Here is a 27,175-nt window from a genome sequence, read left to right as displayed (position 1 = left end):
CATCATGGCGGCCTTCCTTTGATCCAATTTCGGATGCAGGTCTCTTCCCTTTTCTTCCACTCTTCGTCGTCGTCTCGTCTGATGTCGTCCATCCAGCGCTACGGTGGTCTGCCGCGCCCTCTGTTATCCGCTCGGAGTTTTCATTTCACTCGCCCATTCTCTTTCACTTTTTCTTCTTACATATTACTTTTAGAGTAAGTATAAATTTATTACTTAAGTGCCCTCTTCATACGATACCCCGACATCTGTTTTTGCAAGAACATTATCTATCACTGTGTAAGCTAAAATAAAACTATTAAGTGCAGGTATTGACGAGCGAGAAAATTAATTACTATAAAATAGGTTAACAATTCAGTCATCGACTTCAGTGAAAAGTGGATGGCTCCGAAGCTTGTAATTAAGTAATGCTGTTGGCGAAGCAATTAAATCATATTCGAACACTGAAAAGCCAATAACTATCAGCGAGCAAAGTGTGAATGTTTTTTCGATCAAAAATTTCCATCACAAAAGAATGAGATTGTTAAAATAATTGAATTATACTCACTCAAAATGTACAATCAACATATTGAAAATGTTTGCAGAAGTTATTCATTCGTTTTATTGGCAGTAAAGTAAATACATAAAACACCTCACCCGCCTGATCGAGTATATTTCTTGTCAATCATCCCGTAGTAATATCTATAGGCAAATAAAAATAGGTCTATAGGTCACTTAGGGTCAAATCACGCTGAAAGAGCAGCGGCCGGAGGATAAAGAGGCAACTGACAAAGAGGCACCGTTCTAGCTATGACGGCCGCTAGCACAGTTATTGTAACTGCAAAAGCTGCAGCGCTTCTACAAGCATCTAATTCGAAGGCGTCCATAGGTCGTATTCGTACAAGCGTCTTTGCATATGAGCGTTACTTAAGTGAGTTCGTAGATTAACAAGAAAAGGTGCTTAAATAATTACGATTTTTGTGCTGAGCTTGTGGTTTATTTTTGGCGGCGAACTTAACAGCACACTTTGAGTTGACGTTATTACTTGTAAAGCTTTTAATAAACCTTTACCTTTACACTTCTACGCTCGTGATTGTGTGTCAACTCACCCCAACTGACTTTTAACTAACTTAAATAACCAATACCAAGACGTCTAAGGCCATACAAAGATTCTACGGGAATTTCTACTATAAAAAGCAAATTACTTATATATTAAACTGCAAATTTTGATTGCATCAAACTACATACAGCGTTTTACATCGAAATTTACATTTGCCAGTTGCTCATAGCTGTATAAAATTTGCATTTTCGCAACAACGAATAACTCCCGTTCGTCGCGTGTTTCAGCTTTTATTATTGCGCGGTGAAAATTTTACGTAATAGCAATTTTGCGGAACAAAACCTGTACAAGTTCTCTCAGATCTCAGTTTCAAATTAACTCATAAACAGCTGCACAGTATTTTTATTTGACTGTGAATTGTTTTGATGCTCTGTTTTATAAACGTACCTATTATTTCAATTTAGTATACAATTTTTTTATAATAGCAAGGACGCTATGGATACAAACGGATAGACAGAACATGAGCTTTTGACTTGCCATGGTTCTGATACACACCATTCGCATCTTCGACATTCATGTTGTAACTAAAAACGATAAACCATAAAAATATCTAAGTGAAAATATCTGTTTAAAATAATTATACTATTGTCCGCGAATTGCTCCGGATCCTGATCCTTTAAATACAATTATAATTGAATCGAACATGGTTATTTTCTAGTAAGTTGCCGCAAACAATAGCGTCTTTTGTAAATGTTAATATTAAGTGTAATAGATGCCCTTTCGGGAAATGAGTTATTATTGATCCGGAAATAAACGGAAACATTTTAAAAATCACGAACTTATAAGTTTTCCTCAAAAAAGTTAAGGCTGCTTGAATATGTGCCATGTTGTAGCAAAAATCTATTACAATTTTATATTTATCGTTACATACCTGTACTTGAGACATCCATTTTGTATGATTTTGTAAAATTAGTACAAATAAAAAACTAAAGAAATGTAAAAAGTTATAAATTTTTGCCTTCTAAAATTGAACTAAGGTTTTGAATTGCAGAATTGTATCACTACACGCTCTAATAAAATATGTCGACTATAAACGGTACTATATACACGGTACGCAAATGGAATGCAGTAATGCTCATATTACTATTTGGCGGCAGAAATGGGTAAGGTGGCAGTACTTCTCTGGATTAACTCTTTCACAACGAGCTCAACTGCTACAAAATAAGTAAACTAGAGGTATATTAAGCGTATACGATGCAGACGACGGGCTCAATATCGTACAACGAGGACGACAACTTTCACAACGCCACGCATGCAATAAATGTGCTTCACCCTGCTATCTCAACTTTGTTCATCTACGCCGACTCGCTACCTACCTGTAGCGAATGTTGAAATGTTCCCTATTTTTATTTTCGATCACTGCAATACCTCTCAAATATATTCTGTTCACAATCCACTCGGTATTCTATTGGCAATCTGTTCGAACTGCTTTTCGTTTTATCTGCTCCCGATTTAACTATTATCACATTGTTATAGTCGCCCAGCTGAAGGATATTGAAAATAAGAGCCTGGAGTTAATCGATTGATAACATAATAGGGCGCGAAAGTAGCATTATGTGCATAGAGAATGCGTTTCCATTATGAATAGCCTACTTCAAAATAGGAACAAAAGCGACCACTGGTGCCATAATGAATAGTATCACAAATGGCACACCTTGGCAATAGAAAGCTGTCATTGTCTCATTTCAATGCTTTGTTTATACCCCACAGCTCTTTGTAATGTTAATTCTATTCTCTGTCAATCAACATTGTGTTTACTGAAAATTGTTGATTACACACTGTAAATGTTCATAATACGTATTAGCTCTATTATGATTTATTTATTTATTGGATGTACAAAACAGTTTACATTCACTCCTTAGCAAAAACTTAAACATTACTACTAGTTCTACTCTAGAATATAAACCTAAACATGTATGTACAGCATGACCAATCATGTGTAAACATTTTGTTTGAAATATAAATTATTTGTAAATTAATATAAAATACTTAGGCATAAATAAAACTGTAACCTTAAATAGAATTACTATGACTATAACTATGAAAGAGAGAATGGTGGTTGTGGATTCGATTGCGAAGTCTTTTAACATTGCCATCAAATGTATCCATCCCTAAATCATCGCCAGGATCAGCCATAAGGTCATTGTAGGCCCGACACATTCTCATCAAAGGGTTGTAAAAGAAGTATTATTAGTATAAACATTCAATACGAATGGTCTAGGAAGGCTTCGTGGATTGCACTTGATGTTAAAATTAATATGGGATAGAAGCGTTGAGGATTTAAGGCTGCCGCGAAGTAATTTATGTAAATGTAGAAGATCCTGTACCCTACGTCTAGAATTCAAGGACTATCTCTCTATTATGATCATCATCAACAACGCAAATGGATTGATGAACACTGCTGCGTAAGGGTTTCCCCTCAGGCGAGCGTTTAGGCTAAGGCCTAATGATAATAAATAATTATTACAATAATAATAATCGTCATCAACCCATTTGGGAAATCTTGTAAGAAGTGTGAAGACGGCATTAAGGGTTATGTTAGTCGGACAAACACCTAAACCACAAATTTTAGAAACTCTCCTACTGGAAGCCGAAGCAATCGTGAACAGCTGTCCCCTAACACTTGTTCTGATAGATGCCAACACTAACGTCGACTGCTTTTCATTAGACGTCGCATTACTGGGCACGAGTCTGTGACCATAGTCCGCCATGCTGAACTAATGCGGGTTGTGGACTTCACACGTTATTCGGGGTTGTGAACCTTCTTCGACGTGCTGGTTTCATCAGGATGTTTTCCTTGACCGAAAAGCTCATGGTAAATTTCAAATAAAATTTCGCACATAAATTCCGAGAAACTCAGAGGTGCGAACCTGGATTCGAACCCACGGTCTCTGCTTGAGAGACAGTGCCACGGCTATCTATTCTATACTAACTCGTCATTGTAATTTAGTTAATCACTTACACTTGATTAAATTAGCACTTACACACGTATAATGCTGCTAACAGATTAACTGCACGTTTGCAATTAGTTCGTGAAGTCGTAATCAACTTCATGCAGCCGAGACCACTACTGCATGAAGTTGATAACGACTTAACGCATTGACTGCACGCAGTCGATCTCGACGTTGCAGTGGATGTCTCAGCTGCATGAAGTTGATTGCGACTTCAAGCATTCACTGTCAATCTGTTAGCAGCCTTTGGCTTTGCTACACACTTACATAGGTGATAAATGATTCCTTCAAAGTTTTCAGATTGCTTGACAATATTTTTTGTTTTTTTTCTTTCTGGGCCTCTTTAATGGCGTTACACATTTTTTATATAAAAATAGTATATTGAATATTCCATACGCCTGGATATTTCGGGTGGCCGCATCGTATGGCACCTGCCGTCGGCTTCATGAATAAATATACAATGGGATCGTCGGCACGCCGAACGCTTTGAGCCATTTTGCAGCCAAATTATGCTGACATACCGCAGTCATTGCATTCTGCATTAACAAATTGATTTAGATTATGTTTTAAAAAATGATATAAATATTAGGTTAATATACATATTCAAATAATATATATATAAAAAAAAAATTTCTTTCTTTTTAAACGATTTCTAAAAAAGGAGGAGGTTTTCAATTCGATTGTACGTTCTTTTTTGTATACGTATGTTACGCGATAACTCAGGCCAGTTCCCAAATGGAACCGATTTTGATGATTCTTTTTTTGTTGGAAAGAGGGTACCTCTGTAGTGGCCCCTTTTAAATTTAACGAAAATATTCCTCCTCTAAGGGGTGGCAAACTAGGAAATGAATGACTTTTGACGTCGGTGTTTTTGGTACTCTGTAATGATACTGTAAACATAACTGAACTGGCTGAAGTGAAGAACATCTTTCATATATTTAATTAGAACCAAAAAAACAAAGATCTGCAACAAGCACATAATATAAGAATTCGTAAGGTCTGCTGATGCGTTCCGTAGCTCAGTTGAGAGAGCGTCAACCACGGTATGCTGAAGTCTTTGCATTAATAATTATAACAAACTAGTGACTGACTAGACTAGATACTGACTTTTAAGACAGAGAGATGCCACACGGGAGTTGCGTTGACGCACCTGTGTTGTACTACATATAAATCAGAACGACATGTGCCACACGGTGCGTTGAAACAGCGCGCGGTGACGGAACGCGTGTCCATCGGATAAAGGGGACAGGAAGAGAAGCGGTGAGGGGTGTTGTGGTGCGACGACGCAACGCTCGTGTGGCATCGCGCATACGAGCTTGTGCCAAGTTTAGATAATCAAGGTTTAACAATCAATTTGTACAACTATTACTTTAGGTACTTTTATGTACACAATTATTATTAATATTACTTAACAGCATAATACGAAAACAATCAACAGAATTTGAAACTCGCAACAGAACGCAAGGAGGTTGGCAAAATTCAATTTGCTCAGAGTGAGAGAAACAGGCCTGTACTCAGTTGATGCAGTTATCTTGAATGGAAATTTGTTAGAGATGCACGCCACGTTCGTATGAGGCTTGTTTCGTAGAAGAAATTGTGTCGACGTTTGACATTCACTGACAATTAGTAGAATGCTTGCATTCATAATTCATTTATTTGTGAAAATGCAGGTTGTGTAGAAGTTGACTGATGTAATTATAAACAAAAAAAACACCAACCGCAAAAGGTTGCTTAGGTTCAATTTGCGGCGGAACAGAAAGGAAGCAAATTTTTGTAACGTGTTTGTACATATCATAATGAACTTCATGATCAATTGTGTAACGAACACACTGGATACTAGCCAAAATTTAATATGCTCGAGAATGCTCGGGCATCTACTTTGTACGTTCGTTACAAAAATACGCTCCTATTCCGTTCCGCCGCAATATAAATCGAGCCTTATCCTTGTGCATTAAGAGCGGTTACACACGGTGACTTTTAGCAGCGACGCAAACGCGATGCAGTCGCTTATCATCTACCTACACGCGCGCAATTGCATTCCTACACTTGGGATTTATAGGCGATTTCATCGATGCAGTGTCGCGAAGTTTCACGAACGCGCGTTTGTATCGCTGCTAAAAGTTGCAGTGTGTAACCACTCTTAGTCCGATTCAAATCCTAGAAAATACGAATATCGCTTGTACACCTAGAGATAAAATGACACTTCAGACAACTGTGATATTTCGGACCGTCATTTCTCGCATTCGGAACTGGGGGTCTACTCTCGGACTCCGTCTGACATCCGTCCGAAACAATTACTGTCAAATAAGTAATATTCGACATATCAAGAATAAACCTTCATTCGCATCACGCGTCTTTTCATTTGATCAAGTATTGCTTATTTGGCAGTAATTGTTTCGGACGGATGTCGGACGGAGATCAAGAGTAGACCCCCTGATACGAATCGGGCGTAGCGCGCCAAACATTAGACGTACAAAACATATTACTGAAGATACATATCATACATTAAGTACATGCACTTCAACGGACTAAACTAGGTGCAACATGTTTTTTTAATAATATTGCACGGACGCTCATGAATCCATGCATATATGGATTTAATGACGCAGCCAGTAATTTATACGCGGTGATACTTATTTGGGTCAATTTCAATGGTAATATTTGTAAAATATAATTAGAAGTCAAAATAATAATAATTTGAACGTAAATAAATATACAAAAGACGTACTTTCGATAAATTATTTTAAATATTTATTGCATTGCACTACGCTGCTAACAAACTATTAAAAGGTAGCTTTGAAGCGCAGTAGAGCTTCTTGTGAAAGAGTTCGTGCAAGGAAGTATTGCCACTTTCCCTATTTCTGCCGCCAAACAGTAATGTAAACACTGCGTTTCGGTTTTGAAGGATGGGATTTGTCAACTTAATATATGTCTCAAGGTGACGGGCGCAGTAGCGGCTTTAAATCGCAATATATTTGCGATTTAAGGCTAAGAGCGACACTGCAACTGTTATGGACAGGCTTGTCGCTTACCACCAGGCGCACAAGTCGTTCGTCACATCACTTGGTTTCATAAAAAAGTGCTGTAACAGATTTCTTTAGTTACTAACTTTTTTCTTAGGTTTCGTAACTATTTTAGGATCTGGACTATACGATTTTTTATGCATCCCATTTTCAAGTTCTCATTAATACACTACAAGAGTTTAACCATTTTTTCCGGTAACTGTATTACACTTATAAATTATTAAAGATGTTGCATTTTTTTTATGTCTACTTTACTTAACACCCAGGCGGGGGGGATGATGACTTATTAATATTTTCAAAGTTTGATATTTTTGCACGTGTGTACGCAGGGTGTAGTGTGTGTGCGCCGCAGGGCAGCGTGCAAGGCGGCGTACAGGGCGGCGCGCAGGTCCCGCCGGGCGTGCCGCACTCCACAGCGCCGCCCGCCGGCGTCGGCGGCATCCGCAGGTACGACTCCACACATTCCATATCTGACACACAATATCACACTACATACATTCAACAGGCACATATGGTATTGCATAATTATACATGACACACTATAATGGCAAACACATTTCACAAAATACACACATAGAGAACCTGGCGTAAAAAAAATCTGTTAAATGTAACTTGATACTACCCAAAAACAACAATACCAGTGACAAGTCATCTTCTATCTTCACATTTCACTAATATTTTTATATACTTCTAGAAACATCCCTATCCCTGGTAAAGCTCTATTTATTATACACAATTGAATCATATTATTATTGTGCCAATAGTTAGAATTAGCCACAATACAACTGATATAGTTAGCAGCAGTAGTAAACTTTAGCGTTATTTAGGGGTTATCGTTTCTTTAATAAACATTTATAGCGAGATATTATACTAAATTACGCAGGATTATTAAGAGCTATAAAAGCCACATTTCGCGTCTTATGGAACTAGCTTAGTGGCAAATAGAACACGGGGTCTTATCCGAGTTTTAGAGGTGAAGAAAATTACGGCAACCAATATACGATAAATTTCATTTAGGTATTTGTGTTTATGTATACGTTTTATGTATTTTCTTTGCGCTATATTTCGTTATTGGTTTCTTTTCAAAGTTATATTTTTAGCATAGCGAAAATGGTGTATTTTGGACATAGTTCATTGAGTTCAAGCCTGGCCAAGCCTTAGAGACATGAGAATGCAGAAGGCTCGGTTCACAAGGTTTATTGCAAAAAGAGGAAAAGAAAAGCTATAACAAAGAATAAATTATATAATTATTATAAAACACTCCTTTTAAAACTAAATAATACAATACACATTACTCACCCCAAAAGGGGCTATATAAAGAAATAATTTTAATAGTAAACGACGTGAAGTTTTACAATAAGAAATGAGAAAAAATATAAAAAAAAAAAATTTTCTTATAACAATAAGAAAAAGAAATGAAGGTGACCTATGATTTATGGGCACTCCTCTCGTTTCAATAATTTTGGGAGTGACGACGGTTAGAATAAAAGTAAGGGCTTTAGCGCACTGCATTCGATTCGTGGTCCTTCCAAATCCGAGACTATGCAAATCTAGAAAAGTCGGACCCACTTCAGATGTCGCTTGTGCACTAAGTCCGATTCAAATCAGAAAAAGTACGAATATCGCTTGTACTAAAGATAAAATGACACTTCGGACAACTGTGACATTTCGGACCGTCTTTTCTTTGGATTCGGCACTTATACACATCGGACGTAGTGCGCGAATGCTCTGAGAACAGTAAAGGAAAGGGGAATTCAAGAACGATTCAAAATTTTAAAAATAAGTCGCCAAGAACCAGAAAAGAGGATGATAAAAAGGTAAGATGATGACGAAGGAGGTCAGCATCGTCACAAGCCCAAATAAATGTACATATGTGAAGCATATCATTATGCATTTATATTATATTATTATATATGCATTTTCGAAGCACAATAGTGCTTATGTCTCGCTTACCTACGTAAACAGTTGGATTTAACACACCGTAACATATAAGTAAATGTTACAAAAATAGAGCCACTCACCTTGCACCTTCCACCGGATTCACAAGCAGCACGGGGAGGTGCATACTGTCAAAGAGATTCAAAGTGCATTAGAATCTCTTTGGCCGTAGTCAAGCGGACATTTCCTTTGCATTATTGAACGACACACACTTTGCCAGTCTCACGCGTACACCCGGCACTGTATTTGTATACCTCTGCCAACAGTTGTGAAAATTAAAATAAATTTGAAAAATATTGTCATCTAACTTATGGTTGTAAGGTATATAGTTAAGTGTTTTAGACAAAACTTTACAGGAGTCAAAAATACAAACTGAGGTCGACCTTAAACAATTTTCCTTTTAAGTGAAAAAAATTAATAGTATTCACAACATATTTTATACCCTCACTAACTTTGAATATTAATATATTTATATAAAGTTAGCAGCCAAAATCAAGACACAGTATAAGCATTTGCTAAGTAAGTATTTGGTTTAATTATTTCATTGGAAAATGTAGAATAAAATTTGATATAGTTTGACTAATTAAATTAGTAAATGGACTAAGATGTTGAGTATCAGTTAAGTTTATTATTCACTAATTGCCAATTCAAATACCTAGTAAGTCGCTTTAACCACTTTCAAACCAAACAAGACTCAAATACTCGCATGTTTTGAATTGGTGTAGAGGACTGTACCAATGGGTTCCGGTGGGTGCTATCAACGAATGAGCAAGGCCAGTCCCATATCTTTCTACATAAGTTTTGTTTACAATGCCCGGCCCTACCAACCTCTTGGTTATGCGGGAAGGGCACTATAACCTGTGCAAGCGAACTTGCACAGGGACCATCTAAGTCAGGTCCAACCCCGGATCAGCACGTTTGCAAGCACTTCATCCGGTTCTCTGTAAGGCTAGTGCCTTAGGTGAACCGCCCCGGATGCACGTACAGTACCCTCCAGATAGGTACCGGAGCTGTAGGCGAGTGAGCAAGGCCAAAGCAAATGTATTTACAGTTTATTAATTTACTACAAGACACGTACAGCTATCAATCCAAAAACAGAAACAATGGTAAAGAAAAGCGCCAAAAACAATCACTTATATAAAACAAACTTAAAAAGACTATAAAGTATATACAATATAAATACAAAAGAGATTTGTGCGACTGCTGCGATCCGATACAATTCGTTAAAGTGACTAGATTTTTGACGGGCCTTACTAGGTTTCGAAACTTCTGATGAATTGTAGAATTTTGAAGTGGCTGTCATCGCAATTAGGTGAGTACTTACTACGGGAATAGTATTCCTTTAAAAAAATATTTTCAAAAAAATTGTCTCTTATTAGGTTTTGCTCTGGAGTAGCCGTTTTCTGTCGGTGTTCCATGCCCGAGAATTAATAATCTATTGTTTGAATTTTGTTTTGTTTGTTTTGTGATTTTTGCGAGGGGAATGTAATATGAATATTTTGCTTTTAACTTTACGAGTAAATGAAAATAACGGGCTACTCGATATTGCTAAGTTGTATAATGTTGTTTTGGGACATAATTTATGGTTCCTTTCACTCTAGATGTTAAATGTACTTTTGCCTTGCCCTTTCTTTCTCCATTTATTGGTGTCGTTGACACAACACTCCTAAAATGGATCGAACAAACAAATTTATCTCTTCATTGTATAAGTAAGAAGACCTACTTTTATGCCCGTTGCTTTGAATCGAAATAACAGTATGTAATTAAAAAAAACGGTAGTGTAGTGGTTTGACCTGCCGCCTCTCAAGCAGAGGCCGTGGGTTCGAATCCAGGTGCGCACCTCTGAATTTCTCGGAAACTAAGTGCGAAATTTAATTTGAAATATCATGTTCAGCTTTAGGACCACTTCAGCTTTTTGGTGAAGGAAAACATCGTGATGAAACCTGCACGTCAAAGTCTACACAACCCACGGTAAACGTGTAAAGTCCCCAACCCACACACACACTAACTAGCACAGCTAGGGTGGCGGATTAAGGCCTAAGCCCTCGCCTGAGAGGAGACCCGTACCCTGCAGTAGGACGTATAATGGGTATGATGGATATGTAAAATTTGAAATTTATTAAAAATGCCATCTCCCCCATATTTTCTGATTTTCTGTTTCCTTAGCTAATCGATGGCGAAGAAAGGGCACGGTGATTGCAAACTTCCCATAAATTTACAATGTTAACAGACGCCAGCGACCGCCTAAAATATTGAACTGATTTTTAACAGCAAATATTATTAGTGAATTTCGTACTAGTGTGTGTGTCGCGCGCGCGATTGCGTGAGTGTATATATGTATATTAATTCAATTCAAATTAAATTAATTCAATTTGAAAGTAAATTTAATAATCTTATTTAATTTAATAGTTGTAATCTAGTAGTTCTTCAGTAGTCGTGTAATCAAGAGTCTAACCAATTTTCGAATTTAGATTTAACTTCATAACTACATAAACCAACGAAATTGTGAATTTTGTTTAATTTATTGTACAGAAGTAAGCTTAAAACAAAAAACTGCAGTCCTTTCAGACGACGATTAGGTTGCGGTGGAGGAACTAGACGATGCTTTCTCAGTATGGATGTAAGCACAAAAAGCTGTCTGACTGTAAGAACTTGATTCTCAGTATAGAGATCCCTCTGTGCCCGCTCCAGCTCAAGAAATCTTATCTTTGCAACACCATCCCGTTGAAATACCGTAACTAATTACAGACTGACATAAGTTTAGGTATACCATGCTTAAAATCCGCACAGTCGCGTGGCTGTTTGAGTACATATATAATTCGAGCGAAAACCTGCCTTTTTACCTTACGTGAGAGGTGTTACAGACAAGATCGGAAAAGTCCTCAGGCGTGCGTCTACAAGACCTATTTCAAGCCCCTGAGGTTCCTGAGATCCGTGAAATGTAACATCCCCTTCCAAGATGGAGGACTTTACAACCTTGACTGCTAGTGCAGTCTCTCTTATATTGGACAAACGAAGCGAAGTATTTGTACCCGCGCGAAAGAACATATATGGCTAATGTCAAACACCGTCGCGTAAACAAGTCTGCAGTCTGCGAGCATGTCATGGATAAACCTACATATTCAAAAATTTTGACAAACCCCAGGTCCTTGCAAAAGAAGTCCGTTATCTACCCAGGATGCTGCGAGAGGCCAATGAAATTAAAAAAACAGCCTAATTTGAACAGGGAAAATGGTTTCTTCGTACCACCAGTTTGGAATCCAGTATTTACTTTGATGAAAAATCCCAAACAGATATAGACTGTAGTAATTAATATGTTATCATTTATTCTAATTTCCATTATCAATTAATAATAAACATAATTAAATAAAAAACAAAAAATCATATTAAATCAATAATTGTAAAACATATGTAGCGTAAATTGGAATGTTCCTCGAAAAATTTTAAAATAACATATTTAATTTTTATTGAATTGATATTCAATTATTTTTGTGAAATTACTCCACTAGTTTGTTATAATTATTAATACAAAGATCGAACACTCAGAAAAAAATTCCTTCGATCCGGCCGGATTCGAACAGACGTCCTCTAGCATACCGCGTCAGACGCTATACCAACTACATCAATTCAATAAATATTTAAAATACAGTGAATAGCGACATCTCTCGCCAGGGCTGGTAGAGCAAAGGTATCTAACTGGGTGATAAAATTTTCATAGATTTCTCATAGATGACGCTACGACTAAAAAGTCGTTGAAAAACCAAATCGACACGACATCAAGCACATAGAAAAAATTGTGAGGTCCGCTGGTTCGTTCCGTGGCTTAGTTGGTATCCGGTTGGTTCGAATCTGGCCGGATGGAAGGAATTTTTTCTGAGTGTTCCATCTTTGTATTAATAACATTTAATTAATAACTTTTGTTACTATATTGAAAAATAAGGTGGTTTGCATTAATATTTGATTTTACCACCTCAGCCAACCGTGACCATGGGACCTGTAAAGGGTCCGAAACGTTGGTGTGCTTGAAAAATAGTTTCACTTCCTATTCAAATGTAAGTCTTCTTACTCTGGAGGCTAGAGACGTTAATTGCGTATACCAATTCAGATGATCAATTAATCAATTTGTTTTAGCAAATATCGTGATTTACTATCGGAACTAACGCGAAAGTAATTTCAAATAAAGCCAACCAATCGTGTCGATATTACTCGGTGTAATTTCAACTTATGAGTTACAAGCTTATAACTTAGCTACGGATCTTAGTTAGCCGCCCCAAAGGATGTAACATTCTAAATTAAGTTACTTGCACGTTCGAAGCGACACGAAAATTTGATCAAGATATAGTTATTTTCCGAGAAATACAAAATAGCAAATGGTTTGAGAAAGCAGCTTCAATTTCAGTGAGAGACGGCGAGGTTTAGAGAAATGTCCGTTTTAAAAATTTTGTTGACATTTTCAATGTGTATCTAAAATGTGAAATCTACATATTTATTGGATTTGTATTTGTTACACTGTTTACGTTGATGTACGTAACAGAAGCGACAAAAATATTAAACAGTAATATGTATTGCATAGTCATAAGAATCATTAATAAAACAAAATCGATTTAGAACAAAACTGAGAGCTTTAGATCGTTAATCGTGTCCTAGTATCTGATAAAACGAACACTCGTGCACACTAGAAATACAAGTAGATAATAGAAAGACCAAATACAGACTAAGCGAGATGAGAGTGAATAAGAACTATCTGGAAGAGCCGTCTAAAATTGAGATTAATGGCTGTCACAAATAAAAAAAACTAATTTTTTTCAACCAATATTACTTTCTTATTAAAAGCAATAAGGTGGGCGTTTGAACTCAGTTAAATATCACCAATATGTGTGATTAAATTCGATGAATAGATAATATGGATTAGCATATATAATACTTTTCAATAATATGGCCACCGAACGAAATTAAAAACACGCAAAAATAATCAATGTGTACGAAAGTTCACGTTATTCTATAGAATTGCTATCTGGGTTACAAATCCCAGTAGAGTATATCGTGTCAAAGTTGTGACTGTGGCGTGTCGCGCCGCTACACCGACACAGCAGGAATATCATTTCGTAATGCCCGTTTTGTAATGTCACGTGGCTTAGAAATTATAATTTAACCCTACACGAAACCTTAATTGTATATAAAATGTAAGTACGATAATAATTCAACCGATTAAGATATAAAATATAAGTACTTTGGCCTGTTAATTTGCATTTAAAAAGCGTTAGGAATCGAATGAAACAGAGGGAAAAGTACCCGAGCACTCAAATGCACTGAAGCGAACGTACCACGTGTTACAAATGATAGCTAGTTCAATTGAGTTTGTAAAGAGGTTGAAATGAAAAGGGCGAATTTTGTCCTACAATTACATATCTTTGTTTATCTTCCCCGTAGGGGATGTTTCCTTCGTTCCTTTCAATTCGTCGAGTAATTTCAAATAGCAGAGCTAACAGAAGAAAACTGTCAGATCTCCAGAAATTCTATGCAAGTCATACAGACCTTTTTTTGTTTATTTGTTATTTTTGTTTGCGCACTTGAGTGCTTGGTTATCGTTGCAAAATATCCATCTATAATAATAACCACCACTAAATTTTACGTATGAGGATTTAACAGCAAACCTATTTCAGTAATAACCTTTGTTTTCTATTGTCCCGGTTTTTGTTTTTTTCTTATTGTCTGTTTCAGATTTCAGAGCGGTTATATATGGCGACATTTAGAGGCGATCACCGATATAAACGCGTGTTTATGAAACACGCAATTGCATCGCGACAATTGCGATTTATACGCGGTTGCACGCTGAAAAACGCTTAAAAATGTGCATCGCGTTTGCATCGCGAATGTATCGCAGCTTAAGTCGCGCGTGTGTGTAAAGATGGACCGATTGCATCGCTACTGCATCGCGACTGTATCGCTGCAGACGCGCTGCTATTATTATTACAGTCGCCGTGTGAACCACTCGTAGTTGTGAACGTAACAATTACGTCATCACTCTACAATTGCTTCCACAACATATCTCGGTTAATTAAATTCCAATTATGAATATGCATGTAGTACATTAGTATGTACATCCGTGTACATTTTACTACATCAATCAAACAGTGATATAGGAATATTAGTGTAATCAATGCGAAACCGGGCCCATGGGAAGTCGCATAATGCATTGGGCCATTAATTTGCAAGCTAACACCCCTATAGCCGTTCTTGTCTCGGCTATGTCGACTCCGATTTCGCATATTGGTTTTTGTTTCAATTACTCATTCTACAGATGTTAGATGACTATAAAATTGGAATACCAATCTCAGAGCTATATTAATGTATTGTGGGAAAAATAATAAAACATAGATAGGTTTTATTTATATTATTCTACTAGGTAGTCGAAAAATGGCACTTACAGGGTTATATGGATGTATATTAAGAAAGTATATCAATAAATAAAACACGTACCTACATAGAAAGACACAAAACCAGTAAATTCTCTACGCAGAAAAATAACATTCAAAGGTATTACGAGGCCAACACAATGCTCTTTATTAGTAAAACCATTCAACACATACAACGACGAACATACACTGATTTTATTTATTGTTACAACAATCTCAAATGTATAAATATTTATTGTGTAATAAAAAGATATGAAATTCCCATCTTTAACGTGTGCGTCAAGGTAGAGTTCTCATAGAAGACCGAAGGCTCATTAACATTAACAAAAGGTGCTAAAACAGTGTCACGTTACTTGTGTTTCTTTTAACCTTGTAAGGAGTGTTTCGGTAAAGTGATCGTTTTGTTCAATATGGTGGCGACGATGCTATTTTAGCACTATTTGTTGTGTTATTGGGCCATGTGGTTCTCATGAGAAGACCGCTACTGTGACGCACACTGTGATTCTAATATTTTATTATCGCTACGAAACTGGTGCGCGGCGAGACAATGTAAGTAATTTATCTCCTAAAAAATTCACAAACCGTTTTATTATAATAAGGAAATTAAAATTTTTGCATACCATCGAAAAACAACGATGGTGGAATAGTTTTTCTGCATGATGATTATTGAAAAAAATGTTATATATTTGCACGTTTGATACACCAGTAGTTTTTAACGTAGGTTATTTCATAACAAGTCATATGTAAAAATATTCCAATATGAGTGTGAGTTTGAGCGGTTTTTTATAATATTCTTGAACCCTTGAAATCAATTCATGTTTACCCCTGTTTTGAACGTTAGCCTCATAAAATAAATGTAAATGCTTTCTTTAAAAGCGAGCTTTTCTTTGTCATTGTACCTTCTTCGTAACTCAGTAAGCTTGTAATCTTACCATTATTGAGATTTAATTACATGTCAATGGTAGTTTGCGAAATTGAATTGTTTTGTAGGAGGGCAATTGCCCACTGGCTTTTTGTAGGGAGAGATTATTAGGAGTTTGTGGAGCTTGAGCAGCTGGAATTTGTTCTGTTTGATGTTTCCGATTGCCAGTAAAATTGCTGCTGTAGCGTTTTTGAAGTAATATCTCTCACGGTAGCTATATGCATTCGCATGCGACACGTACTCAGTAGGCATACTCCTGCACGATCCGCTACGAGAATATCCTACGGACGGAGAGCTAACAATTCAATTTCGCTTTTTTGCTGTAATAAGATCCAAAGTTAGATACGTACAATCGGCTGCCAGCTTCGGCATAGCAATTGTTGGCTTGGTGCCAAATCCTGAATAAAAGCAACACCTTCGACAGTTTCGCTGTCTCATTATGAATAATGATAGGACCTTTTTTCTTTATTGTAGAGATAGTTCACAATTATTTGTGTCATTAAGAGCGATGAATGCGGTATTGTGCGTTTTTGTTAAGATCTAATAGATGTCGTGATAATTTAATATGTATGGGGGTATATTTCGTCGCAGATTCAGTCAGTATTCCAGAGGGCGAGGTTACCGCGACTGGCGTACGCGCGGCGACCCCACGCTCATCAATTCACTCTGGCGCAGCCGACAGCCTCTCGGTATCCGAAAGCAACTCGGTGAGTGTGAATAAGATTGCCCCTATGAATAAGATTGTTTTTAAAATCCATCCACTTCTAATGGAACTCCAAATGAATAGGTACATTAAAATCCTTACATTACTTGTTTGTTATGCAGGGAACGCCGAGGTGTACATAGTACTAGCGCTACTGATAGGATTTGTGACGGTAGTGGTGGGGTGCTGGCTCTCAGACAACTGCTGGTCGCCGGAACCGGAGGACATCCTGGCGGGCGGCTGACCCGTGGCGGCGGGCGCGTGCACGCACGTGTAGCGCCCGCCGTCCGCGGCGGCGGACCGCGACAGCGGCGGCTCGCTGTCACCGGTACTGCCGCCGCCGGCGCCGCCACCAGCGCGAGCGCCAGCTTTTTTGCACGCCGCTCGCCACCTCTGCCGCGGTACCTGCCTCCCGCTACCGTGCGACACACGTCATCGACCTCAAATTTTTTGACCGGAACCTCCACGCCACTCCTGCCTGCTGCATGAAAAGACTAACGGAAATCATATTCCAGCTATTGCCAATGGCGGAGTGTGCGATAACGGTAGCGAGTAACATTTGAACATCGAACCAACTACTTATCATTATTATAAACTTGTGGGCAAAAGATGCAGATGAAATGTGGCCTCGGTCCTCTGTGAAACGGTGACAAGGTGGGAGAAAATGTTTTGGTGGACTGTAAGAGCTTCGATTAAGATTTTTGTGTATTAAATGTGTCTGTTAAAAGTATATAATCGTAATGGTACAAGATGACGTACGGTAGCGAAGCGCTCGAGATTAGACTCCTAGTTCACTGTGTTATTATTGATCCTTCATGGTAGGCTCCGCTTCTAGTGGTCGCTGTATTGAACTCATCCGACGTAGGTGTGACCTGTGCTGTGACCCGGTTGCGGTCTCTCTCGTACCACTTTACTAATTGTTTCTAAAAGTATGTGCCTTGGAACGCTTTCCTTGACTTGACTTTGTAGTTTAGAGCGTGTTTTGAAACATTTAGAAGAATTTCTTCTCTCTGTCTGTACGGACAAATAACCCCTTAAGTGCAATACACATCATGACCGTGCCTTTACCGTTCTATAGACTTTGAGAGGGACGTAATTACCAATAGGTTTTAAAATACGCTTTCCTCGGCGGGGAATCAACAACCAACGATTGATTTTGTATTTTTGTAACCATTCCGGCTTCGTTTCTTCCGCTTGTATTAATTAGATGCAATTTTCTCGTAGTAACTAGGGGAAAGTGGTTAGGACCAAAAGCCTCTCACTAAATGAGCGTCAATTGGATTAATTACAATTTACCATCACAATAGGGTAAGATTCAACATTGAGGACAACGACATGGATACATGAATTAATGTAGAGTTTCGATACATTTTTTGGCGTTTTACACGATTAAATATGTGTTTGAGTATGTACTACATCCGACTGATGTTATCAAAATAATTGTTATATTGCGTACCAATATGTAAGCTTCTTAACATTTCTAAGCAAAAACTCCATCCAAATTTAAAGGAAATTAAATTATAATGTCCTAAAACTGTGCCAATTTCGTATTTTTTGCGACATTGTACCATATTTAATACCTACATTAATATAAATTAACCAATAAACGTAATATTTCTTTGTAATTATTGTCAAGAAAGTAAATATTATATATATATATCTACAATCGTATTTTAATGTTGTAGACTAATGTACTATATGGACATTATATATCTTTGTATATGTCAATTGATCAAAACAACAAAAAATGTCGAATGTTTTTTTTTAAAGGTGAGATATATGGTTGGTATTTTTACACATGTTACTGATGTACATATACCTCATCTTGCATACATTTTTAGTTTACGAATAAACAAAACCCAGCAGGTTAACAGCGTAAGGTGAAAGCCAACCCTGTGCTGTTGCTATTCCTTCTTTTCGGCTCAGTATAACGTTTAAACCACCACCAGTTTCTACTAATTATCTGTCTCCTCGGCGAACATCCCAAAAGCACTGCAATAACGAGGCAGCCCCAAGACCTAATTGGACGCATTATTGTATTGGACGTGGAGGGCATTGCATGCTTTTTGAGTGTAATTAATCCATAAGCTACTCCTGTCAAGCAGTTAACATAACAAGCCTTAGAAAAATTACACTGTCTATAGTTTGACAGATTAGATCTAGAGTTTGATAAATAGGAACAGTTGGTTAACGGCAACTCAGTTAAAACAGTGATTTAAACGGTGACGCCAATCCGGTAAGAGAGAATATCAATGCCACCTAGTCGTCTTTCGCCTTGCGCAGTTGGTCTGCTGAAGCCACCTGTTTGTTTTCTCCACCGGCAATGTTGTTAAGCATTAGAACGAAGTACGATTATTAAAACAAGAAATTAAATTTCCTCTAGAACATTCCCGACAAATTTCTTCGATTCATATGTAATTCATGAAAAATACTCCATGAAATCCTGTCTTAAAACTATGTGTATAAACTTTGAATACATGAGCAAATTCAAAACATTTCTCCTTCTATTATGTTGCGTAATTAAATAATGTATATACCTCTACCTTTAAGTATCGGTGTCAACACTTTGTACAGTTATAAGAATAGATCAAACGAGTTCTATAGAATTTAACTACACTTAAGTAGAAATAGAAAATCTTTAGAATGCTTTACTTAAAAAGACTAAGCGGTAAATCTAATCTAGACGCTTGAAAGCATAGATTAGAAAAGCACTGTTTCAGTCAATAATTATCAGACATTTGTAAAATTACGTAACCAAAACTCTATTTTTTAAAACATTTCCAGTTTTATAAAAAGACACTAGTAAAGTATTCATTATTATCTCAACTAGTCAAAGCTTAAATTGGCCTAACAAATTTCTTATATAGTTTTTACTAAAAAATGTGTTATTAAAAAAATATACTTTCTTTTTTCTAACCTAGCCTTCTTTTTAACCCCGATGCGAAACAAGGAGAGTCATAAGTTTTAAGCATTTGTCTGAGTATCTGTCTGTATATCTGTGGCGTCGTAGCTCCGAAACGATAGGACTGACCTTAAAGAAATTTTTTAAGGCTAATTGGATGGCGATGGTTCTTAGAGCTTACTTACACACGGCGTATGTTATACGCGCCGATGACGCGCACTTCACACGTTTTCCGAGGGTTGTGATCCTTATTCGACGCGCAGCTTTTATCACGATGTATTCCTTAGAAAAAAAACTTAGAGGTGCGAGGCTGAATTCGAATTCACGGCTTCTGATTGAGGCTGTAGGTCAAACCAAATGGTTACCACGGGTTTTTTATAATAATATGATAACTATCTGATGCTAGGACGTATAATAATATGATAACTATCTGATGCAAGCCTGCAGACTATCCAACTCTTCGACTACTTATAGAAGAACTATCGTATTTGGGCTCTTTAAAAGACTCAACGAATCGTCGGTGACTTTATTGACTTTTTGGACAACCCTGTTTTGTGTCGGGGATTTTTAAATTTAAATTTATGTTTTGTTATGCAAGATATAATTCATACTCGTTGCAATTTCTGAAAGCGTTTATGTGTTTTTGCACACAAATATCTCTACGATGAGTTACAATATAGCAAAACACTTGTTCGGAATATGTTCTCGAGACGCTGTACAATTTATCATACAAAATTGATAATATATTCCTCAATCGCTAATAAACTCATAGTAGAGGTCTTGTTTTACTTGTGGTATAAGCGCGCTATACTCACACTCTCTCACAATCTTTCGTCATTCGTTGTTGTAAATCCACACTTTGATTACGGCAGCATTTCCTTCATGTTTATATATTCCGTAGATATATACAACACACACACACATATATATATATACTTTCTTCATTGTTACATCGACTTTTTTCTTCATTTGCTATCTTCTTTTATTTAAAGTTATCATAAAAATTATAGTCTTCATTTAAAGTATCACTTTTTTTCACTTTAGGTTTTATGTTACGTTCAAATTCGCTTTCTTTCCAAGTTAGCCACTGGCAGCACTGGCAGGATTGATATGTGATGTTGGGATTAATTGACAATACTCGTTGGTTGATAGTTGGATTTATTCTATCTGAAATTACAATAATGATTCACTTGTATGTGAAGGAGTGCGAGATTGTGAGTATAGCGCTCTCATTTTGTTACACATAGGAAATTAAACTTTTTTTTCGTATCTAAATCTCGTATATTTGTTTTTTCAAACAAACCAACGTTTTGTGCCCTTTACAGGTCCCATGGTCAAGGCTAGCTGACATGGTCAGATCCGAAAAAATAGTTTCATTTCTTATGTTGTTTTTGTGTTTAATTTTAAAAATTCATAAAGCTTTTCCTTACTTCGAATTCTTTAAAGTTTGCAAGTCTTATAAATGACAGTTGTTTAAATGTATCTAGTGACACACCAGGCAGAAGATTCGCGATGGATCTCGAGCGAAATTACGCTCTTTTTGTGTTCAGTCGGCATAATGCCCCAGGTAATTAACAATTAAGTATTTTAAATCAAAAATACATAAGACAAAACTCGTTTGTGCGGTGTCCAATATGAACGACGACTACATGATACGTCGCTACTATATTTTTATGAAAATGTGGTCATAAGACGAGCAACAGTGAATTTCCACGGATAAAATTACAACTCGAAACCCGATGCAGCATATTCATTGTAGAATTAAGAAACCCGACTGAATAGTCATCATTTTTAAAATAAATAAGTTATGTAGGTAATGTAAATTGTCATCGATAGACGATTATAGATACATCGTAGGTGTTTTACTCGGCGTGTGTTTAAGTGTAATTTCCTTATTGAAAGAATCTGTGCCTGTTCCTTCACATTCCATTCTATGACTTTGCATAAGTAAATTTTGAAGATTTTCCTTTATATGGATAAATATATGTATTTATAATATTCCTTTATCGACTTTATTATAGGTTTAAATAATTGTTCTATAATAAGGTTAATAACCCAAGAAATTGCAATTGATGTTTCGCAAATGCTTTATGAATCATTTCCAACTCGTGTGATTGTTCGAATATTCTTTATCTACACAAAACACGTTCAACAAATAATTTTTGTAGAAATTTGCTACGGCGTAGCATAATGCGCGGAGCACATTGCTACACTAATTGAAGATCGTGTATGCCACATGTTAGCGGCAAGAGTGGAGAGATAATAACTGTATTATGTGATATCACAATTTTTTAGTCAATAGCATGGTGTCAGTAGCAACTACTCGTATAGTTTTCTATGTTGTTCCTGGTCCGCTGTTCACTTAATGTGGGCCTGGCTAGAAGCCAAGTCAATAGCCTGTGGGCTATTTATTAAAGTTCTTTTAGTTTTAAAAGTAATCTATTTTGTAAATCTAGATGTAAACTGAAGTTTCAAATCTCGCGTACATTTCTTTTTGCAAATGACCATTATTGAAAAAAATCACATTTTCATCAATTCAGTAGGTTAAGTTTAAGTTCATGTAATGTATTGTATATTGTATTTTAAAATTTGTTACGATATTATAATCGTGTTTTGAGATTATGTGGTGCATTGTAGTTTCTATATACCATTGTGAATATTGTAAATATTCAAGGGTCACTTGCGTTCACGTAAAGTCTGGTTGGCTTGGCTGAATTAGGAATTGAGAGAACACATAAGCTCAATGTAATCTTAACATAGTTAGGTACGAGTAACTTGTATGTCATCATTTTGTCACGGATATTAAATAAATGTACCAACGTAACGTGTGTTTTATTTTGCAACTAAATATGCGACAATATTAATGTTAATTTGTTCATTTCGTAATATCGATATAATAAAGATACACGCTATCGTATGAAAGTCATAAAAATTGTGATAATGAAGTATATGTGAAATTTTATAACTATTTTATTTAAATACAAAATACTTATCGAGTAATTTCGTTCGTGGAATCTTTAAATCTCTCGCCAGTAAATGACAGTTGTCAAAATGACAATTTTGCAGATGTGGCCATATTACAACAAGGGTATAATTTTTTTATAAGCGTATTTACATAAAAATTAAAAAATATAGGACGCTACATGAAACAATAAAATAAAGGCCCCGCGATAGGGTGCCCAAAACGCTGGCATTCTATATTATAGTATAGAGGATAGGTTACTAATATTTTTGTAATTTAGAATAAAAACAAAATACTTGAAAAATTAACGCGGTTTATTGTAGCACAGGCTAAAGACGAAAAGTCTGTTGTAGTTTAAAATTACAACATGTTGATGAAAAATCCATTTATGGTAATATATTTAATTAAAAATTAATAAAATACAAAGTATTCAACACTATGTATTCTATGGCATACGCAGTATTCTATGACTATATTAAAACATTGGCTTAGGTTGGTGCCTGCCCTCTAATAATAAAAGGACTTTCTAAAAGGCTTAATATTCATGTTAAGAGACATTTTCACAAAAGACAAGGTCGCGATGTTTTCATAATTTTATAGATTATTATAGTACAGTCCAGTTAAAGAGAAAATGAGTTTAGGAAGGAAACTGCGAAAGGGACTTTAAAGCAAAGTGCCATAGAAAATAGGGCATGGCGTAGCGTCGAGTTCTAGGTCGCGTCACGACCGACACAGAAAGGCTTTCTAGGTACATATTGTATATGGCGACAATATAGCCCACTCTATACTTCGATCTACTTTATAAAAGTCTTCTTTATCGACACACTTAGAACGAGGGTAGATATTGATGGTGAATTTACGTGCAATAAATGAGAAACAACTTTAAATATGTTAGAGTGGAAAAGTTATATATGTATATAGTTATATATAGTAACTACAATAAACGTATCATTATTTTTTTATGATACATGTCCATGGCAGTCGCAGTGCCACTCAGAGCTTTAAATCGCAAAGATCTTAGGGGCACTTCTACCGCGCCGGTCACCCTGAGACATAAGTTGGACAAGTCCCACTGTGCCTATAACTTCACCAGCATCCTTCAAAACCGGAACGCAGTAATGCTCACATTACTGATTGGCGGCAGAAATAGGTAAAGTGGCAGTACTACCCTGGACGAACTCTTTCACTAGGAGCTCTACTGCTATTAACAGGTATGCATACTTTATTTAAGCACTTTAATAATAACTTAAAAGTGTATAAAAGCCAAAATAAGTAAGAAAATCGAGAACACTTCATAAAATTCTTAGTTACCACTTTAAAAGCATGGAGAAACAACATGAATAAATTAATAAAGTAACCACTTTGTTATTTATTATTCGAACAATCTGTTTCTTGAGAGACGTTTCATGGTTCTTGCATGGTTTCTGTCTGTGAATAAAAAATACGGGGTAACGGAGCGACAGGCGTAGTTTTTTGTAAGACTCTCACGCTGAGTGGATTGCTCTCGGAGTGGTTTTAAACGCCTTACAGTCGTTTAAGACGGGTAAGATTTTTTCCATGCAAACAAATTTTTTTAGGATTAACTCAAAATTGGACTATTTTATAACGCTCAAACATTTAATTACGGCAAGACATAATGGTAATAAAATATTTAAAAGACATTTAAAATATAGAAATGCTCGTAATCAAACTAATAACATTTGCCAACATGAAGAGGTCACAATACTTATCAATGCGATGCGGCTTGAACCGATCAAAAAAGAAATATGTCTATATAATAGATACAGTTACTTTGCGAGAATCCATGTTAATCCAAATGGAAGTTAATTCATTTGCTAGTCCCGGTGAAATTTAAATAGTGCAGTATTTTTTTCATATAATTAATTTTTACACTCTCTCTCCTTAAACAAAATTAATAAAATAAATAGCATAAGCGCTACTACAGTCACGAACACCACTACCAAAAATATACCCGACTGAAAGCTTTTCAGGCGAGATTGTGTTATTTATTTTATTAATTTTCATTTGAAATTAACTGTGTGAAAAAGAAAGTAATACAAACGCAACTATTTTTCACCTTCAGCGAGCACACGGAGTAGCAAATTAATTTATTTCCATTTTTTTCAAATTGCTTGACTTGATACTAGCGAAACGCACAACATCTTTTTGTGAAAAGAACACGTCATATAAATCACAAATAATAAAAGTTATTTAGTAAATATAACAGCAGAAAAAAAAACGAAACAAAATAGGAATTGTAATAATATGAAACAAATTAAATACGGGAGGTTAGAGGATTATGAAAATACAAAAATACATCGACGGCAGGAAAGAGTGACCGGCTATCTGCAAAATCACGATTTTACAGTAGAGCGTTTTTTAGGCAAAAACTTGAGAGAATAATATTTATCTAAATGAAACTATTTTTCCGGATTTAAATCGCGTGTTATGTATCCAGATTTGCATAACACACATACCTAAAACGTCAGTTCAATGCACTTGCATTCGCGCACCCCGGAACGCGCGCCCCGTGCATTGCAACGTGACCGATGCAAAACTCGTCATTTTAATTATAATTATGCGACACTTTTCGGCCCAACGTTCCTAACATCCGACGTAGACTAAATTCCTTTAGTTAAGATCTTTTTCGTATAAGTACTTTTAGACCTAACGTACCTAACTTCTGACGTTCTTAAAATTATTTAGTTTAAAAAATACCTTTGTGGAAATTTAATATAGTTATTTATCATATTTTCTCGTCTTTACTTCATCTCCACTGCGGCCACCCTATATAATTGACGCAGTCTTGGAGTTGTAGAGTCAGTAGTAGTTGATTTATCTTAATCTCGCTGCTATTTTTCGTATCGAACGGAAAAATCTACAAGTACGTACCTACGGAGAGGCTGGCATTCGGAGGTGAAGAGGATCCCTATCCAAACATCGATAGAAGAAGGTTCCAGACACAAAGAAAATATGCAGGTATTGATGTAAGTACACGTATCCTATTGGTTGCCAATTTCCTATTTGATCCATTCCCCATTTTTTTTTCTTTTCTTTATAAGTGCCTTATTAATCATTCAAAATTTTTCACCCTAATTCAGCCCGGCTTAGGACTAGTTCCTCTACAGACAGATTTGACAGACGTAACCTTCGTTTTACCCAAATTGCTGCTGCTAGAAATTTATATACTATTGAAGAAGATTTAGAATCAGATTGGTCTATACATAGTAGTGTAAAATATTCAAAATTTAATATGACTGGCGCTATTCTTTACACGGTTCATAAAACACTTCAAAATGTTTTTGAATTTGAAGAGAATGTTCATGTCAGTTTTTGTAATTTGTTTGACCAGTTAGAAGCATCTTACATCCCACTCCTTATATTATATTTAAATAATTTTTAATATAATATAAATATCACCGGTAGTGTTTCATGTATTTCAATTATAAATATCAAATCCGACAATTAGTAATACTTTACGTACCGGAACCTATTCAAGTACATTCAACGAGCAAACTATGCAATTTACAAAAGTCAGTGTCCGAACGCGTGGTGTCACATCGCGTAATTTGATTAATTTATGTAGTGAATATGAACATGTATTTTACCTAGAAGAAAAAGTTACATTTACTAACCGCATTAAGCACAAAATTCATTAATTGATGAAATACCCGTACACAATAATTCCTATAGATATCCCATATTCACAAAAATGACATTAGAAAGTAGATACATTTTTACCTATTCGCGTTAAGAGAAGCTTATTGAACCCGCTAAATGCAATCATTCAAGAAATTACAGTAACCTTAACCAGATATATGCCCTTCGATGTGAACACGTTTTCAAAATTTTAAATAAAAACGAAATAAGCATTTCTGACGCCTTTACCAAATATATTACGTTATGGAAGTGAAGACATAGCAGACTAAAATTTTAACAAATCTCAAAAATAATAAGTTACGTAAGGCTCTTTCTGACGTCATAAATTTGACGAATTCAGTTAATGAGCTAAGTATCAGATACATGTGCTCAACTTGCTAAATTTTTCAATATTTTAGGTGAAAAAGTGCAAGATCTGGCTAGTATATTATTTAGACTTGAGAATATTTTAGTTTTCAGCAGTACTAAATTCATGCATCAGACAGTTGCAAAGTCTCATTATTACTTTGAAAAAATATCATCAACATGGAGACATAATTTATTTAGACATTAGGAATTATTACGACATTATTCGTTTATATTACATATTTCTAATTATCTAC

At 36.1% G+C, this 27,175-nt stretch overlaps 1 protein-coding gene across 2 annotated transcripts in view; it reads left to right on the top strand.

Moving 5' to 3' along the window:
- Positions 1–18,567, top strand: part of LOC113228529 — a 68,050-nt gene extending 49,483 nt beyond the window's left edge. Inside the window, exons 3-5 of one of the 2 annotated variants that reach the window (XM_026461872.1) lie at positions 7,400–7,517; positions 16,956–17,053; positions 17,172–18,567. In XM_026461872.1, coding sequence (XP_026317657.1) covers positions 7,400–7,517; positions 16,956–17,053; positions 17,172–17,293 — 338 coding nt within the window. In that variant the 3' untranslated portion in view covers positions 17,294–18,567. Of the gene's footprint in view, positions 1–7,399; positions 7,518–16,937; positions 17,054–17,171 lie in introns of both variants that reach the window. The other variant, XM_026461871.1, reaches the window with a different exon arrangement.
- The last annotated feature ends 8,608 nt before the right edge of the window (positions 18,568–27,175 follow it).

The sequence above is a fragment of the Hyposmocoma kahamanoa genome, unplaced genomic scaffold (genome assembly GCF_003589595.1).
Source record: "Hyposmocoma kahamanoa isolate Upper Pololo Valley unplaced genomic scaffold, ASM358959v1 232, whole genome shotgun sequence".
NCBI lineage: Eukaryota > Metazoa > Arthropoda > Insecta > Lepidoptera > Cosmopterigidae > Hyposmocoma > Hyposmocoma kahamanoa.
Note: the sequence above shows the minus strand (reverse complement) of the source record. Positions and strands in the feature narration are given on the sequence as shown.